The sequence below is a fragment of the Acomys russatus genome, chromosome 29 (genome assembly GCF_903995435.1).
Source record: "Acomys russatus chromosome 29, mAcoRus1.1, whole genome shotgun sequence".
NCBI classification, from domain to species: Eukaryota; Metazoa; Chordata; class Mammalia; order Rodentia; family Muridae; genus Acomys; species Acomys russatus.
In genome coordinates this window covers 41,731,138-41,750,553 of record NC_067165.1, presented here as the reverse complement: position 1 = coordinate 41,750,553, position 19,416 = coordinate 41,731,138, and the positions used below count along the sequence as shown (strand labels likewise).

At 41.8% G+C, this 19,416-nt stretch overlaps 1 protein-coding gene across 3 annotated transcripts in view; it reads right to left on the bottom strand.

The window, feature by feature from the left end:
* Positions 1-19,416, bottom strand: part of Rere (arginine-glutamic acid dipeptide repeats) — a 329,541-nt gene that overhangs the window by 163,676 nt on the left and 146,449 nt on the right. The window contains exons 3-4 of one of the 3 annotated variants that reach the window (XM_051171194.1): positions 16,242-16,312; positions 8,692-8,817 (exon numbers count right to left, since the gene is read on the bottom strand). In XM_051171194.1, the coding sequence (XP_051027151.1) occupies positions 8,692-8,817; positions 16,242-16,312 (197 nt within the window). Of the gene's footprint in view, positions 1-8,691; positions 8,819-16,241; positions 16,313-19,416 lie in introns of those variants that run through there. The other 2 variants (XM_051171190.1, XM_051171189.1) reach the window with 2 other exon arrangements.

The following is a 19,416-nucleotide window of genomic DNA, read 5'->3' as shown; positions in this document are numbered from 1 at the left end:
TCATAGTACACTGGCAGAGGAGAGGAGCAGGGCAACAACAGAGGCCACGTGGGAAGGCAGCGTAGAAGAGAAGCCAAGGCACTTCTCTACCCACCAAGGGAGACAGGCAGGCCCAAGGGCATCCCCAACCCTCCAGTGTGGGCAGCACAGACACCAGCTAGGTATAGGCCCGGCAATGTTACAAGTTACAGTGCTCACTCCATTCCACTGGTCACACAAAGCCAACTAAGGTCACCTTCTCCAGGAAAACCTCCACTCCCCCCCACACAACAGCCTCCCTGTAGCAGCTGCACACCCAGCAGGCAAGACGTCATGCAAGCAAGCATTGCCACTGCTCTGTGGTACACAGATTTCAATTTCTTTCTCTTTCTGCTTTCCCGCATGAATCTACCTTCTCACTCAACTAGCTCTGATCTACAGTAGAGAAAAGGTTTTAGGATTTGAGCAGCTGTCTGAGGTAGTCAACTGTTGTTTCTGTTCTGGCTTGTCCTCACCTCATGATTCTGGTGGCAATGTCTCTAACTTAGCCTTGCCTTTGGAGGGTTAAAACCAAAAGGCCATCAGAAACAGTTCTGCCTCCACTATCAAAAACTATGATCATCACAGTGTTCTGAAACACTGAAGCTATTCTATCTCCTTTTACAGAGAAGCTGTCTAACTTCCCAGAGTAGATGCAGTTGCTCTGCTGTCTGGCAAGCCGGCTATAGCCCCATAGCGGCAAGGAAGCACACCCATGAAGGCTCTACTCTTCAGCCCTTGGATTCCTTCTTACTACAGCGTCCCTCACTTAGTTAGCGGGCCAGGCCTTGAACTTTCAGTCCTTCTAACCCAGGCACCCAAGCACCTGGGGACACAGGCCTGTGCCAACGTCTAACCAGTCTGACCTTCTACAGTTACGCACAGCTTAAACGGTGTTGCATGGTGATAAGTTATGGCCAATGAATGTGGTGTTTGCAAAGGCTATCATTGAAATCATTTATTAGCTAGGCATCAATAGCTGCAAAAGAAAACAAAGATAGTTAAGGGGTAGAGATAGTGTGTGCCCAACCAATAACTTAAAGAATATACAGAGACATTTAGGCAAAAGAAAATCACAAATCTGTTTGAGAGCACTGTGAAGTGGAAGAATCCAAAGGCATTCTCGGCCTCCTGTCTGCTTTTAATGCACAGTGCCTCACAAATCTCGCTATGTCGTAGACAAACCACTAGTGCAGGCAAGCCTCACACAACGAAGCACCCTGAGTGAGCCCTGAACAACACAGCCCATCCAGGAGCAGGTACCAATTTTTGTTTTCAATGGAAAGAGTGTGTATTTATCTTCAGCCTTACAGCTCAGTGACAACATCAAGAATTTAATCAGGGCACCTTGGTGACACACGATTTCTCCAATTGTAGCCTAGGATTCTTTGTCTTGCTTCATCCATTTCTAGAGAATCCTGGCCTTGTGCATATCTCTTCCTCACAGAATCGGGTTCTTTCTTTACCTTTCCCGAAAGGACAAATGGAGCTTACTCACCATTTACAAACTTGCTTTGAAAAAAGAAAAAAAAACAAAAAACAAAACAAAACAAAAACAAAAACAAAAACAGGGCTGTGGAGTAAAAGCATCCGGCTCCCAAGAACTCATCACACAAACTCTCCCATCACTGTCCAGAATCCCTATTTCTTTCTGTTGCTATTGCTTGTTTTGTTTTTAAGAGACAGAGTTTCTCTGTGTAGCCCTGATTGTCCTGGACTCACTCTATAGACCAGGCTGGCCTCAAACTCACAGAGATCAGCCTGCCTCTGCCTCCCAAGTGCTGGGATCAAAGGCATGCGCCACCACTAGCAGGCCAGAACCCCCATTTCTGTGAAGTACAACTCTAGAAATGCTTCTAGAAATTCTATTAAACTCATTACACAAAGACTTCAAGAAGAGTTTGTGTCACCTAGTTGACAGGCTCTGTAACTATCAATCAGCGGAAAGCTGTCCTGGGAAATCTTTATTTCCACAGGCCTTCTTTAAACACTGTCTCTAAAAATAGTCAAGTAAGTGAAATCTACTGCCACTGCCTTTAAAAAAAGGACAAATCAATGCTTCCCCAGTTCACTTTAAACAAGTAACTAAAATAAAGGACTAAAGCAGACTGATCTATATTGCTGACAAGTAGAAGTAATCTAAGAAATCAACACTACATTTCCACATTACATAGGTAATCCCAATAACTAATTATCTCCAAGCTGAGCACACTGCAATATGGCTGAGAATAGTAGTTCTAGAGAAACAAAACAAGACAACACCAACACAAGGCCCAACAGCAGCCTCATGCTACAGGGAGAGCTGCTGCACGCTGCTTTCGTTTTGTGTTTTGTTTTGTTTTTTGAGACAGGGTTTCTCTGTGTAGCCTTGGCTGTCCTGGACTCACTTTGTAGACCAGGCTGGCCTTGAACTCACAGAGATCTGCCTGCCTCTGCCTCCCGAGTGCTGGGATTACAGGTGTGTACTACCATACCTGGCTTGCACACTGCTTTAACAGAACATTCTTGTTTCTTGGACTGGAGGGATGAAGCAGGGTTAAAATGCTTGTTGTCAAGAAACTGGAGCTCAGTTCCCAGCACCCACATTAGATGTCCCACCTGTAATTCCAGTCAGGGGATCTGACACGCTGTGTACATGCAAATACATACACTCAGATTAATACGCCTAAATAAAGATAATATGTAATATTTTTAATTAAATGGTTTTTTCCTGCTGCAATGTATAAAATGGTATGCCTAACAAAAGAAAAGAAAAGAAAAAAGAAAGAAAGAAAAGAAAAAAAGTAAATGGTGAGCTAGTTATGATGCTGTATGTTTCTAGTCAAAACTAATTGGGAAGCTGAGGCAGGAGGATGACTTGAGCTCTAGAGTTCAGTAACAGCCTGGGTACCCCAATGAAACCCAGTCCCACTAAATGAACAAACAAACAAAATTATGTAAATGTGATAGGTAAATAACCAGTGTGCAGGAGCACCTCTAACAGGTAACACTGATTGTCAGAATCACCTAGGACACGTGCCTCTGTTGTCTGTGAGAGATTATCTAGATTATGTTAACTGGAGTGACACATCACTCTGAATGTAGGCAACAGCATGGGCTCCAGCCCTAGAATGCACAAATAGGGAAAGAGACATGAGCACAACATTTACTACTCATTGCTTCCTGGCCATGGATGCAAGGTGTCCAGATGCCTCAAGCTCCTGCCATCAAGACTTCCAACTACAATGGACTACACTCTCATGGGAGCCAAAACTAACTCTCCCTTACCTAAAAAAGATACTCTTGAGGGTTTATCACAGCAACAGGTAAAGTAACATATCCTTCAGAACATCCCTTCTATGTCCTGGAGAGCACACAGGGTTAGTGGGAAGATAACAACCTAAAACAAGGAGACATGCTTCGGCCTAAGCAGCCCCTCACTGAACAGGGGACTCACACAAAGCCACACTCTGCGGCTGTGCATTAGCCTCTTGCTCCTTAACTGCGAGGGGTGGGTCTAGTGGGAAACAGGAGATTCACTCCAAGAGAATCACAAAGCTGAAATTCTGTGTACACACACAGGTTCAAAGGTGTGTTTCTGTGGAAATCAGAGGACAAAAACTGGCTGTTATTAATTAACTGCCTTGGTCTTGGGGGTTTGTTTTGAGACAAGGTTTCCTCTCTGTAGCCCTGGCTGTCCTGGATTCACTCTATAGACCAGGCTGTCCCAGAATGCAAGAGATCTGCCTGCCTCTGCCTGTGACTCCCAAGCGCTGGGGTTAAAAGGTGTATGCCACCAACACTCAGCAGTTTTGGGGTTTTAAGACAAAGGCTCTAATAGCCTGGAGTTCACCATGTAAGCTAGGCCGTCTGGCCAGTGAGCCCCAGAGATCTGCTTTCTAGGGGTGGGTTAAAGTGGGTGCAGTCTGCTGTCTGGGTTTGTTTGTTTTTTAAACACAGATTATGGTGTTCCTCACAGGTATTCGTACTTGTAAGGAAGGAGGACAGAAAGAGGATCTAGGAGAAATTAGAGGGTAGGCAGAGGCAGGCAGATCTCTGTGAGTTTGAGGCTAGCCTGGTCTACAAAGGGAGTCCAGGACAGTCAGGGCTTCACAGAGAAACTTTGTCATGAAAAAAATAAAATACAAACAAAGAAAACTATTTAAGTAAAAGTTCACAGAGAATTTTAAAAAGAAAGTAAAACCATAGCATAGAAGCCACAGGAAATATTCTAAAGTCAGGGGGAACTTGCTGGAGTCAGTTCTTTCCTTTCACTATGTGGGTTTCAAAGACCAACTCAGGACATGAAGCTTAGTGCTATCTCAATGGACAAAATGAACTATAACGAAGTGTCAAGAATGCCTGAGGATGCCAGGAGGTGGTGGCGCATGCCTTTAACTTCAGCACTCAGGATGCGGAGACAGAGGCAGAGGCAGAAGCAGGTGGATCACTGTGAGTTTGAGGCCAGTCTGGTCTACAAACCCAGTCTAGGGCAGCCTCGGCTACACAGAGAAACCCTGTCTTGGGGAGGCGGGGGAAAAAGAACACCGGAGGAAAGTGAACACTCAGACTTTACCCAACAGCTGGCTGACTTGAAGTTCCAAATAACCACAGAGAAAGCTGCAGAGAAGGAGTGTGTGTGTGGCATGCTCTTGCTATGCTGGCTGGGGCTGATCTTGACCCTGTAGGCTCCAGCAGTCTCCTGGTGCTTCAGCTGCACTTCTAGGCTTAGATGGGCTTACATCCCTAACCTTAACTTATTTTCAACATCTCTGAAATATACTGGTTAGAATCCATAGTAAAAAGTTCAAGATCTTCTTTGCAGAAAAATACACATGCATACAAGACTATCACACAATCTCATGAAGTTCACTAAAGCCTTGTTGAACAAAGAGCCCAACTGGACAGAACATCAAAGTATTAGTTTAGGAAACTGATACTTCTTAAGCCATAATTCGTTTCCTAGGTGTGTTTGTCTGTCTGTCTGTCTGTCAGTCTCTCTCTCTCTCTCTCTCTCTCTCTCTCTCTCTCTCTCTCTCTCTGTGTGTGTGTGTGTGTGTGTGTGTGTGTGTGTGTGTGTGTGTAGCAGAAATTGGTTCTCCCCTTCCATGATATGGGTTCAGGAGACTGAGCTCAAGTTACCAGGCGTGCTGGCAAGCTCCCTTTTACCCACGGAGCCCTCAATGGCCCCGCTAATGTTTATTTCTAGTTTTTATTGGGGCGAGGATGAGAGAGCACGCTGAAACAAAATAGCTAAAAACCGTTGTTTTAAAATTTATTATGAAATTGTTATCTATTTATCACGTGTGGGCACCAAGCCTCACTATGGAGACAAGACAACTGACAGGAGTTGGTCCTCTCTTTCCAGTCTGTGGGTCCCAGGAATTGAACTTCCAGGCTTGGTGGCAGCAACGTTATCCACTGTGCCATCTCCAGGGCTTCTCAAACACTATGAGAGGATTGTGCTTTTGTTTTTTCTTCATACAGGGCCTCACTATATATGTTAGCCCAGGCTGGTCTGGAACTCACAGAGATCTGCCTACCTATGCTTCCTGACTGCTGGAATAAAATGTGTACACCATCACACCTAACCCACAGTACTGTCCTACCTATGCCCACTCAGAAATCTCAAACACAAAAAGGGCAGGGCTAAAATTTAAGCATTAAATTTTGGTGGCACTCAGAAGGGTAGAGGCGGGAAGACCTCACATGTAAGGCAAGCCAAGACTATTGTATAGCAAGACCTTGTCTCTGTGTTGTTGTTGTTGTTAAGTAAACAGATAATTACTTTACAAAGTTAATCCTAAATAGTTAAATGTGCCAACTCAGCTTTGATGTCCTGGCAATGAGGACAGGTTTTGCCCACATGCAACCTGGCAGAGCTACATCTAGGACAGAGGAAACCAAGGTAGATTTATAAACAGCAGTAGTGTGGCTGTTTAGACCCAGCCTCTTCCAGGCTGCCATTTAGTTTGTACTTCCATCAGCTGGGGATAGAGTGATCAAAGTCCGAGTTGTCCCTGAGCACACTAAGGAAAACCTAGGCATGGTACCCTAGCTTTTCATCAGCCTCCATTTCTCTCCATCAACCACTGAACACAATTCTCTTGCTAGAAAACATGCAAACCAGAAGATTCTTGGTGACTAGTAAAGATTTTTGTCTCTTCAGCACAGATACTCACATGAATAGGTTAACTTAAAAATATATAAAGTTAAATCCAATTAGTTCGTGTACCTGCATATGCAGAGAAAGCTAAATCATGATGCAGAGAATGCTTTCCTATAGAAACTAAATAACAAAAATAGTCTATTAGCACAGACATCTGGTGCATCATGACAAGGAACATTAGTGATATTGTGTCCAACCCTATAATCATTTTTTTTTCTCCCAGCAACTCTCTCATTACACTATACTAGATCTGTGTGCCTGCAGAATTTATGGGTGCTCCACATGGGTGTGGGAGCTCTGCCAACTGGATCCAGCAAGAATGACTTTGGCAGCAAGAAGCACCATTAAAGAACAATCAATACAATTAGCCTTATGCAGTATCATCTGACTCAAGGAAGGTTTACCATCATGTTACGGAAGGTTTACCATCATGTTACTGACTCTTCTCCGATCTACACTGATGATAGCATCTAAGGACTCCACCAATAATGAATTTACTTAAATCCTCAGTGGATGCTGAAAAATAGCAATACTGATCATCACAAATGCTATTATAGAAAATTTATTAAAACCGGCATAAAACAGTCAATGTTTAAAATCCATTCAGCAAATCCTGGTTAGTAAGTACCACAGTAAATAAAAGTGTCTAACTGACATCACATTAATTAGAGTAAATCAAGAAAACACCAGCCTGCAAGATAAACCCTGTTTCCCAAATACATAAACAACGTGTCTAAGACTGAAGTCTCACAAGTAGGCAGTCGGCACTCCATTGATTCCCCCTTAAGATGTAAGTTCTACAGCTCTGAAGATTTTACCTACTGTATCAGGTGCTACCTTTCATTGTGCATGCTTATTATGTCAAGAAAGCCAAGGCTTCCTTCCTTATGAATCCTTTCTGGTGGGGTCTAAATCTTTAGAAATCACAGCCACCATCTAAATGTGACACTGTTGTTTTAACAATTACTTCTGGTTAAGTTATACTTGTGAGGTGGCATGGGACTGTCTTACTCTAGAGCCTCAAACTAGAAACAATCCTCCGGCTTGAGCCTTCCATGTATTGAGACTTCAGACATGAGCAGCTACATCCACCTTATTGTAATTATTAATAGCAATTTCTACAGGCTTGTTCCTCATTTACAAAGGGACGCCAGCCCTAGCCCTTCAACTAGCATTGCCTTTTCTACACTGCATACTATTACCAAGTGAGTTTTCGGAAACAATGGCTTATAAGAGAGTTCAATTGGATTCAAAAGATCTCTACTGCCTATCCCATAAAAGTCTTAGCCAGTCCAGTCTCTAAGATCTTCTGAGACCTCAACCTGATCTTACATCTTCACCTCTGCCTCCAACACCCACTGACATGTGCTTTCCATGAACAGCCTACGTTTTCTCACACCTCTAAGAGTAACCAGCACACTGTCTGCACTGCTGTGTGATGTGTGTACATTCTGCCAATCTATATCACACTGACATGTAAAAGTGTACAGCTCCTGGAGTCTAGTCCTTTTCACAAAAGATGCCCACATGCTGTCGCCTGCACAGAACTTCTCTCTTAGTGCTAGGACACCAATCCTCTACACTGAATCTAATCAGCTGGTCATGTGTTGACAGTGTCTGGTAGTCTCCATGTACTACCAGAATTATCCTGTTTTCTAGTTCAGTACAAACTCAAACCCATCAGTCAAATTAGTCTTCTTTAGTGATAAACAGTCTTGGGTACTCAGCTAAAAACAATAAACTCACGGGGCGATGGTGGCATACGCTTTTAATCCCAGCACTTGGGAGGTAGAACCAGGCAGATCACTGTGAGTTCGAGGCCAGCCTGGTCTACAAAGTGAGTCCAGGATAGTCAAGGCTTCACAGAGTAACTCTATCTCAAAAAACAAAAAAATAAAAACAAAACAAACAAAAACACCTGTCTTCTAGAAGAGTGACCATTAAAGTCCTCCAAAAAGGAAGGAAAAGGAAGCTTCCTTAAGTAGGAAGCTACAGGACATAACAGAGCCCTCGTGCAGCAAACCACTGCATCCTGCTACGTCTTGAATCTTCTCATCAGTTACAGGGATTATCAGGGCACAGCCCACTGAAAGGCTTGACTAGTACTACAGGTTGTGTCCCCTGAAGAGGGCAGCAGCCAAAACAGTTTAGACTTGTGGGCCCGGAGTCTTGGGAAATGCACATTGTTCCACACTTGGACTTAAACTTACCCCCTTTCCCCCATCTCAGTTGCCAACATCCATACTCGCTGCTGATTGCCAGCTCTTGCTCCTTGCAGCAGCCCAGCATGCTCTCTGCTGGTGCCAAGATACCCTCCAGCAAACCCCACTAACTTCTGGAACTGTCCTAGAGGGGTAAGGCAAGTCCCGTATTGTGCTTCCTCTGTGCATGTACTTATTGCTCTTTTAAAAACACATATCATACAGCACATTTTTAAAGGGGCTCTGGGAAGGGAGGTGATATCCTATTTTATACCCTATGGGATATAAAATACTGATAGCTTTTAAAAACGGGATTCTCCTTACCCCTACAGGCCCTCTCCCGGCTTCAGAAAGGTGCTGTGGTGGCTGTGATGCCACCGGCAGAGAGCATGCTGGGGGGTCACACAAAGCAGGAGCTGGAGATCTGCAACAGGCCTGGGAGTTGTGAACCTAAAAGAGAAAACAGTTTTAAGTTAAGGTGCCCAACACCTCCTTCTTGGTTACTAGGGGCACTCAGCACACACACAGGTGTCTGCAAGGATCCTTAAAGAGCAGAGAGTCACTGACATCACCAAAGCTTCGTTCCCCCATGGAGTTAACCTTCCCACCTTAGTCAAAGCTGCTTCTTTATTTCAGTATCAGCACCTGTACGACCCTTCTGGCTCTGTATTTTAACCTGGGTCCATCTTCAGAGTATGGTGTGTGCCCCTCAAAATAACCAAATTAAGATGTAACAAACACAGCACCAAAGCACAGTAACAGCGGCATGCTTTGCTCATCATAAAAGAAACATTCCGAGTTGTCAGATAAACAGGAGAGAGCCGTGAGCAGACAGACAGACTGAGCTTTCAGAAGAGTTTCTATGATGAGATGCTGGAAGCATAAGGTGTGCATTCAATAGGACGAAACGCCCACCAGAAGAAGCCCTGCCACCTCCTGGAAGTTCTTGTCTCATTTTGTAAAGCTGAAGGCAAGATATATAGACAACAGCTTAAAACAGGAAAGGGGGGAATATTGAATTGTATTGAACTGAGTTTTAGTTTCTTCAAAATGTCCCAAAAGTAAGAATAATTAACAGGCAAACACTATCAGGTTCAAGAAAGGCATTATTTCTTTTTTTTTTTTTTTTTTTTTTGGGGGGGGGGGGAGGGAGTCAGCTTAGCATGTACTACAAGTCTTTTTTAAAAATAGAAACCCTGAAAAGAATACAACCAGCAGAGAAGGATGAAGAGCAACTTCTGAAAGCCAGCACTGTCCCTTAAGCACAAGAGACACCTCAGACAAAAGCCCCAAGCTGCATCCTTCAAATATTCAAGGACCCATAGCACATAAAAGCACAACTACTCCAATTTCATGTGGTGCTAAGTGAATTTAAAAATAAATAAATAAATAAAATAAAGCCACAAAATTCAAATACTTGTAAGAACCTGTTATTACAGCTATTTAAGAATTAAACAAGCAAACACTTAGACTTTAACATTATTATTAGAGTCTTGCTGCCTGTCATTCCCCCTGAGCCCATTCTCTATGGAGTCTCTGGCTCCACCTCCACAGCGGGCGTTAGGAACGACAACTCCGTGGCCCCCAGAACACAGTAAGCTCTAGGTAGGATAGAAATATAACTGTGTGCTCCATATACAGTATTGTCAGTACTTTTTGACAATAAGCAAACAAACAAAACTCATTATCTAGTGGAATCTCTTCTGTTAGGAATTCAATTAACTAGAATTAAAATTCAAGTTTCAAATCTTCCTCCATTCAAATATAGTTTTGATTTTTAAAAACTTAGCAAAGCATTTCTCAACATATTGGCATTATTTACTTTAAATATATAAATAGTTCAGGTAATTATTACATTTTAAGCATTTAAGAAAAACCAATCTTTTCAAGACAAATTATTATTCATAGAAATCAGAAACCACTGATGATATCTGAGCTTCCTAATTTTCTCAGTATTTTTTTCTGACACTACTGAATTGATTGTTAATACAAAGATCCATATTTACATAGAAATTGTACGTTTCCAGTTATAAGGAACCAAGTTTAACAAGCAATGTTCTTGCACAGTGGACCTCTACAAACGTCATTGCCTCAAACTTTGTAAGTTCCTTGAAAAAAGTAGAATATGTGATTTTCCACAATGAAAATGTTGACATATATAACATGTTCAGTAAATTATACTTAGAGGTAAATATTTTAAGGAAACACATACAATTAAACAAAACTTCAATTACTTCTTGTGAATCCTAAAATCCAATTAAATTAACAAAATGAATTACCTAGCTTCCCAGTAATTAAACACCATTAAAACTTTAGTTCCAAGTAGCCTATCCTGCCCACTGTAGACAGTAAAAACAGACCTCTAAGAAATGAAGAAATGGGGCATAAGCTCCAAGATTATACATTCCCAGAGCCTTGTTTTGATGTCTACTTAGGTAAATACTTCTCTGCCCATTTCTAAGTTGATATTCACATGATACAACAGGAATGTGGTAAAACCACCACCACCACCCTGCTACCGCCCCCCAAAAAATCTAAGATCTCTGTAACTAAAGAGGTGTGAGGTGTGGCCACTAACAACAAGCCCACCTGACTAGGTTCATCTGACTCCCAACAAGAGAATTTCGTTCTGGCTTACATCTCTTAAATACAAACTACACGTGCTAAGACCTTTCATCCCTGTACACCTTGGCAGAAGTATGTAATCACAAACCCAGTTCCCAAGGACCTTTACAAAACAAATAAACAGTACAGGTGGCCTAAAAAGGAAAAGACCTGAATAGAAGACTTTGGCAGCAAGTCAATTAATACGCACCATTTCTTGCCTTAGAAACTAGCCTATACTGTACAGCTTATACAGACATCAATTTTTAAACAAATAAGAAAAATAAATCACAACATAAAAAGTCCAGTCAGAAACACCAACATTTGAGAAGGCAGGCCCTGTCCTCGATAGTTTGGATGCTTGGTTTTCCATCTACAAATGTCCTACTTGCAAAGTCTCAAGCAAGTTACACCAGCATATCCCAACTTCATGGGTTCACGTGCCTAAGATCATCAAAACCAGCAACAAATGTAATAGAGATAGATGGGGACCAGACAACTTCAAGTCAAAATTCAAGCTATCAACCGAGGCAGTCTATCAACCTGCATCTCAGCCCCAGACTAACATACCCAAAACTTGGAATTACACAAGCTGGAGTCGATGGAGATGTCTGGTCCCATCCCATCCCCCTGGAAAACAGGCTCCACCATGACACTGGCACACTACTAATACGAGGAGCCATTTCCCAGATAGATGCCCATGCATTGCATGTTCTATGCCACAATCACAACAGCCAAGTAAGAATCAAACAGCTGTGAACAGCACATAAATCTGGTAATTCACTGATATATAGAATCTTAGCTGAAGAAACTTCTTCTGTAGCCCGCTTCTGCTGGTCTGTCAGAGAACACAAGAATAAAAAGCAATGGCGGTAATAAATTTTTGGAGTGGTTTTGGGTACAAACTAGAAGCTCAAAGAGAAATTTCTACCATCCCTAACCCCCAAATTGCTCACACTAACAATGAAATGCAGAGGGGTGTGAAATGATCTAGGGTAGCTAGCTGCTCTGAGTCCTTGGTTATTCCATAGTCACAATCAGCTATGAGACTGGATGCTGTCTAGCGAATAAAGAATGCAACACAACACTCCTCCATCCACAGTTCAGTCCACTCAACTAACAGAACACTGGAAGCTCTGTCATACTGTTAATGATGTTAAGGCATATTTAGACAAAGTTTAATCTCAAGGATAAGTTTCCTAGTTTAGTAGAATGAACCAATGGCGTTTACCTAAAGTATTATTTGTAATAATTACATATCTTTCCTAGAACTCATTTGGAAAAAATAAACCTATAATTACTCAACCTTGGGAAACCAAACCATACTTCGTTCTCAAGTATGGATGATGGCAATCAAGACTTCACACAGCATTCCCATCAGAACAATAATAGAGTCTCTGGGCACTACACTAGGAATAAACAAACCAACTAGTAGTCAGTGCAACAAAAAGTCCTCGGTATTCTTTGAGGAATCAAAACTAATCTCAACAATGCAGTGTTAACTTTTTCAGAATTCATGGTTATTTCTAGGTAGAAAATTGTTTAATTTATGCTTAAGACTTGAGATTATAGAATGTCAGTATTTTTACTGCAGAACAAAAAACCAAAACCAAAACAAACAAACAAAAACTTTTCTTCCTCCCTCTCAATCCTATCCAGTTTTCTCCAGAAATGGGTGATGACTAATAATGCCACAAATTCCCCAGTTAGCACCTAAGGTTGCTGTGGGAAGAACAGTATTTTGTACTTCAGTGCCCTCTGTTGGGTTCAACAAGAACACGGAACAGGTTTCCAATAAATACCAGTGAGATGACTAATCATGACCACTCCTAACTGCATTCTGGGGTAAAATACACCTTAATAATCAAAAGTAAAACCATCAAAGCAAACTAGGTCACACATAGAGACCGTGGAATCCTCTGAAAGGGCAACAGAAGAAAGAGTTGAAGATGTTATTCCAGGTTCTTTTTATCTAGCTCAGGTGGACTAACCATTTCCAAGATAGCAGAAGACGACTCCAGTGGGGAGGGGGGAGGGAGAAGGTGGCTGCACTAGCACTCTGTAGGTCTTCTGCTTTCTCACCTGCTCAAGCAGGCTGGCTTGCCTGAGCTTGCTCAAACCTTACTATCATAAAGCCAATTCTGGATTGATCCTTTCACCTCTACCCCTTGGCTGACTGCCACAGTGCCTCAGTTTCCCTCAATTCCAAATTCTTAGAGCAAGAAACTCATGTTTTCAGGTCATGCCAACGAAGACCATAGCCTGCGAGCCAGCGCATTGTTGCCAGCACTGCACCACCACTTCAAAGAATGACATCATTATTTGAGGCTGGTTCTGAAAACCATGGCAGAAAGCATCTTACTTCATCAATCATCTTTCCTCCTGCCTCTGCTACTCACACACTGTCCATGTCACCTCTTTTGCTGGCTTAAGCTCCATGAATAACTCTAATCAACATATTTAAAGAAAATTAGTTTTCTTGGCTTAAATTACTTAATTATATCAAAACAACGCAAAAGAATCAATGTTTCCCAAAAGAACATATAATAATTTACTTCCTTGAAAATGTTACCTTTGAGCCCAGTGCTCAGGAGGCAGAGGTAAATGGACTACTCTAAGTTCCAGGACAGCCTGGTCTACAAATTGAGTCCAGGACAGGCCACACAGAGAAACCCTGTCCTGAAAAACAACAAAACAAAAAAATGCTACCTTTGGAGTGCTGTTCTCTAACCTCCTTCCTTCACTCTTGGGAGTTCTCACTTTAATAAACCTGTGTTTGATCTCAAACCAAAAAGAATGGAGAGGAGGGAGGAGAAACCATTAACCTGTAAAAACTTGGCTCAGTTAAAAAGGCTCTGTACTTGCACAGCCCCAACCTAGCCCTGCGAAAGTGTGGGCTAAAATTTACCTGGCTGCGTGGATGGCAGAGCCTTATGTGTTCTAATGTAACACTCATTAAAAGCAAAACCCATGGAGCTTATCCTCACAGACAAGATGACCAAAAGGCCATGTGTCTCAGGACACACCTAATTTATACTCCAAACCCTATCACAACACAGGGACTGCTATGCTTATGTAAACAAGGGAGCATATTCCTTCGTATAACCCCAAACCAAAGGATAAAGCAGCCCGCCATGCACTACCTCAAAGCTAATTATTTTTTAAAGTCTCTCTTTTTTTAAATTGTTCTGTTTTTCCACGTTATTTTCTTGGACAAAATAACTCCTCTCTTCTTTTTACAACCTTTCTAAGAAACAAAGCATATCCCACTGCCCGCCTCTCTCCCCGATAGCCTGGGCAAACCGGAGGAAGACATCCTGGTTGTTCTCCCCTTTCCCTACCTTTTCATTAGAAGTATACAGAACTGAGGAAAGACGAAAATGAGGAAAAGCCATATTTCTCCCAGGAGCAAATATTTCATCATCTCTAATATTCTTACATGACAAAGAATACAGAATCTCAAAGAGAAACCCAAAAAGACTATGTGGTTTTAAAAGGTACCCAAACATGCTGCACCATATCTCCCACTTGTTTTTGCAGATAGCTTTAATGTTTTAATACTGACAGCATAAGCTTCAGTTTTTATTGCTGTTAACACCCTAAGCAATTACAATACCTCAGCGGGAAACTTTGCCCACAACAGCCACTATCACACGGTGATCAGCATTTTCATAAGAGATGCTGTTAAAACACGAAAGCACACGCGCGCACACACACACACGCACTCACACACACACACACACACACACACACACACACACACACACACACACGAGAGCTCAGAATCTGATGGGAATCTAAGAGAAAAATCTTTATAATTTTATTTCATAGCTATATATTCTCTATGGTACACTAGTACTTGTTTTATCAAATAAACAGATAATAAACATAGAAAGAGCAGCAACTGCAGCCGCTACCAAAAGAAAACTCTTCTGGAAACAAGGCCACCTCCCAAAGTTTCAGGTATCAGGCAGTATCTGTAAAAAAAATCTTTGTAAAGAAAGATATAATAAAGAACAAACATCTCCAAAAATGGTAAGAATTTATATTGATAAGACAACTAAATAGAAAACATTTGATTTATAAGAGAAAGCTGCAAGGTTGCTTTGCACAACAGCCAGAGCTTAAAGCAGCCTACTAAGAAGAAATGTATCTTACAAGTAAATGCAGAATTGGCCAACTTTACTGTATTAATTCTTTGAACTGAATTATCACAAACATGTGTGCAGAACAAACACTCTCAAGAATTAAGTACTTGGGAAAGGAGGGCATCCACAGACACAAACACAATACATTCTCTGCAAAGTTTCAGAATTACGATTGCTCTGAACTAAATGTATAGCTGTGGGTCACAGCCATTAATAAATGGATCCCAGTCTAAAAACAAAACATTCCAAGGATTCACAATAATACTGCTTCAACGGTATTTTACACATCAGCTGGGTGAGAAAAGATATTAATAAACAGTAATATTTAACTGTGTTGCTCGTAAATAAGGGAAGTCTTTGAAAAGGAATGTTAATGCTTGAAAAGCAGGTGCTCATAGGAGGGTGAGGGTGTGTGTGTGTGTGTGTGTGTGTGTGTGTGTGTGTGTGTGTGTACACACTACTGGGGGGGGGGGGTGGAAGGCAGGGTCTCTCTGTGCAGCAATGGCTACCCTGGAGCTCCTAGAGACCCATCTGCCTGCATCTATCTCTCAGCACTGGGTTATATGTGTGCATCAACATACATGGCTTGAGTGTGTTTGTTTTACAAACACTCAGAGATTTATTCTGAGCCCAAAGTGTGGGAACCACTGTCTAGAACGAAAGATCCTGTCAGGAGCACTATCAAGACAAGACAGCCCTACTCTGAGGCCAAAATCCCTTTCTCCCAACTTCTGTTCCTGGGAAACCCTAAACCAGGTCAAGGCATATAGCCCACACCCTCAGCACAGCAAAAGTACAGGTCTGCCCAAACTCGCCTCTGGGCTGCCTTTCCTACTCGTCAATCACTGAGCTGCTTGGCCATTTCAGCACTGTCTAAACAGCTAATAAAGGAATAAACTTCAGAAACAGTGCTTACAACACAAAAGCATTAGCACAACGGACAAATCAAGCTGATGTCATCAGCTGCTTTATTTCCGTGCACAGCCTGGAGGCAGGCTGCACTGACCCATCCTGGTTACCACACCAGGAGCACCGCAGAAGCAATCACAAGTGCCAGCCTGTGGAGCTGGGGGTGGGTTGGGGGAAAGAGAAACGTAGAGGCAGAGCATGAGAAATGCTTACCAGTTTGAAGTCTTGGATGCTGCAGATGAAATAAGGAGTGTTTGGCCGCCGACTCTCAATATACACACAGTCTTTAAAAGAAAAGAAGAGAGGTTTGTTTGTTTGTTTAATGGCATTTACCATTAAAGAACCAAAGAAAAGGTCCACAAATAGCTAGGTAAATGGATATATAGACATACCAAGGACAAAGCCAGTGCTTTTTAATAATAAAAACCTTTCCTATGGATATTATTAAATTATAGATAACTTTAAGGTAATTGTTCTTTCTGAAAACTGTCATCTATAAACACACCAAGGTATGACTGCTAGGAGAAAGGAGACATTAGAAGGTGAAGGGCAGGGGCTACCACTGCTTATCCTGGTGGACTTGACAAACACAGGGTTAAAGAACGCTGCCTGCTAGAAAGGCTACCATGTGAGGGAACAGCCTAAAACCTCACCTGTGGAATTACCAAAATTATTTATTAATGCCTTTTCCTACATACAAGCTTTGTTTGTTTTTTGTTTTATTGAGACAGCGTTTCTCTGCATAGCCTTGGCTGTCCTAGAACTCACTCTGTAGATGAGCCTGGCCTTCAATTTATAGAGATCCACCTGCCTCTGTCTCCCGAACGCTAGGATTAAAGTCATGAGCAGCCACCACACAGCTAAACCATCTTTTTTTTTATTTAAACAATTACCACACAGCAACCCAAACCAATTTAAAGCTGTGAATTTACAAAACGATTTCAATATACAAGGCTGATATCTGTAGAATCTATGTTGTGTCAAAAATTTCAGCATTTTAAAACATGTATCAAAGGAGAGATAAGTTCACTATGAAAGTTAAGTGACACTGGGAGTGATGGCGCACGCCTGTAATCCCAGGATCAGAGAAGGAGGGGCATGTGATCTCTGTGAGTTCGAGGCCAGCCTTGTCTACAAAGTGAATCCAGGACAGCAAGGGCCACACAGAGAAACTCAAAACAAAACAAAAAAGGTGGTGGTGGTCGGGGTTGGGGCTGGAGAAATAGCTAGAGGTTAAGAGCACTGATTGCTTCTCCAGAGGTCCTGAGTTCAATTCCCAGCAGCTATCAATAATGTGATCTGATGCCCTCTTCTGCCATGCAGCTGTACATGCAAGCAGGCCACTGTATCCATAATAAATAAATAAATCTCTTTTTTTTAAGGCTGCTGCTTTGTTAAAAAAAAAAAAAAAAGTTAAGTGACAAAACAGATTCTTTTAGCCAGGCGTGGTGGCGCACACCTTTAATCCCAGCACTCGGGAGGCAGAGGCAGGTGGATCGCTGTGAGTTCGAGGCCAGCCTGGTCTACAAAGTGAGTCCAGGATGGCCAAGGCTACACAGAGAAACCCTGCCTCGAAAAACCAAAAAAAAAAAAAAAAAAAACAGATTCTTTTGATATAAAAAATAATAAATCATGAGTAAGTCATATGAGTTAAGTTTTTAACAAGCTGTGTCAAATTTATCATGGGAGGAGTACTAGCTATACCAGATTTAGCAAATGCACTTTAAATATTTATTTTTATTATATGCATTGGTGTTTTGCCTGCATGTGTGTTGGATCCCCTGGAACTGGAGTTACATACATACATTGTGAGCTGCCATTTGAGTATTAGAAATTGAACTCAGGTCCTCTGAAAGAACACTACTGCTCTTAACCACTGAATCATCTCTCCAGCCCAACTAATGCCTTTTAAAAATTAAGTACGAAACATTACTAAAGAGTTAAATTTTTCTTCCTACAAAACAGGATGGTCCAACTTTAGAAAATAATTTGAAATTCAAGTCTCACATCCAAGGAAAAAAATAATTTTCTTTTCTTGCCATTACTAACCCACCAAAAAAAAAAAAAAAAGTTGAGGCCAAATAGTCAATATAAGTATTTTCTCTATGGTCTCATTAATCAAGCAGCTTATTTAGTAAAACAATTTATATAAATGTTTATAGCTAAAATAAAAATATTTCATTTTTATTTGTAGGTTTTTCTCTGTTTTTTTTTTTTCCCAGTGCTGGGGGTCTAACCTAGGGCTCTGTACATGCTAGTCCAGCACCAAGCTACGTTTCCAGCCCCAAGGTAGTTAATTTGAAAAGGCAAAGTTAAGAACAATGTCAAAATCAAAGCTGGAATGTGTGCCCAGTAATCTAAAGTCAAAGGGACTTGGCAAGATTGTCATGGTTTTTCTAAAAGCTGATTATAAGGCTCATTTTAGTCAGCTGAATTGATGATCTTCAAAGAGACAATGCCTAAAGTCAACAGAAGCACTGCAAACACCTTTTGTTTTAAAATGTTAAAAGCCCTTCCTTGAAAGCAGCAACTCTAAAGGGGTGAGCAGACAATGCATTCCATTAGGCACACAATGCATATTTTCAAAATCACCCACAGGAAAGCTGGAGTTCACCAGATTGAGAAAACAGTTGCTGTGGGGCAAATATACGCTGTTTTAATCTTAAAATCAGCATGCCTGAAATTGCCCAGAAAAAAGAAAAAGAATGAGGCTACAGCCATCACTATCAATTATTCTGAGCAACACATGGTAAGTAATGTTTTCCTTAGCAGGATGTCTGGAAATGAGAGCAGGGTGTGTATGTGCTGGGCTTTACACTCTAATACAGAGCCTCCGCACAGAAGCGGGTCACATGGTGTCACGTCAAATGCCTGCAAACAGGAGCATCAAAACCCATGACTTGGGAGATGATACTGAACAGGGCTATTTCTGGCTGTTTCTCATAACCTCAGCATAGCTTTGTGTCCAAGATTCAATGTTGCCATCTGCAAACAGCCCTCCCTGAGCTGAGGGGGAAGCCAGACAAACCGGAAGGCAAATCTTAAGGCAAAGAAAAGCCTCTGCCTTTTCAACCCTCAGCAAATCAGCAGGTTTATGTAAATAGAACAGTGAAGCAAGTTCCTCAAGGGTAAAAATCATAGCCTGCCATGTCAGGCAGTCTGTCATCGTAAAACACAAAGCACCTATCAGCGTCTTTCCTGACAGTCTCCTCACTAAGCAGAGTGGACACTTGCTTTACCCCCTAATTTAGGAAGCGGGTCTGTGAGCCCTAGCATTAAAGCTGTGATTACAATACACAGGCAATGTTCAGCCACAGTTCTGTCCCATTTTTAAAAAAATCCCTCCATCAATGTGTTTCCTATTAATCTTTGAAATACTCTCTTCGTC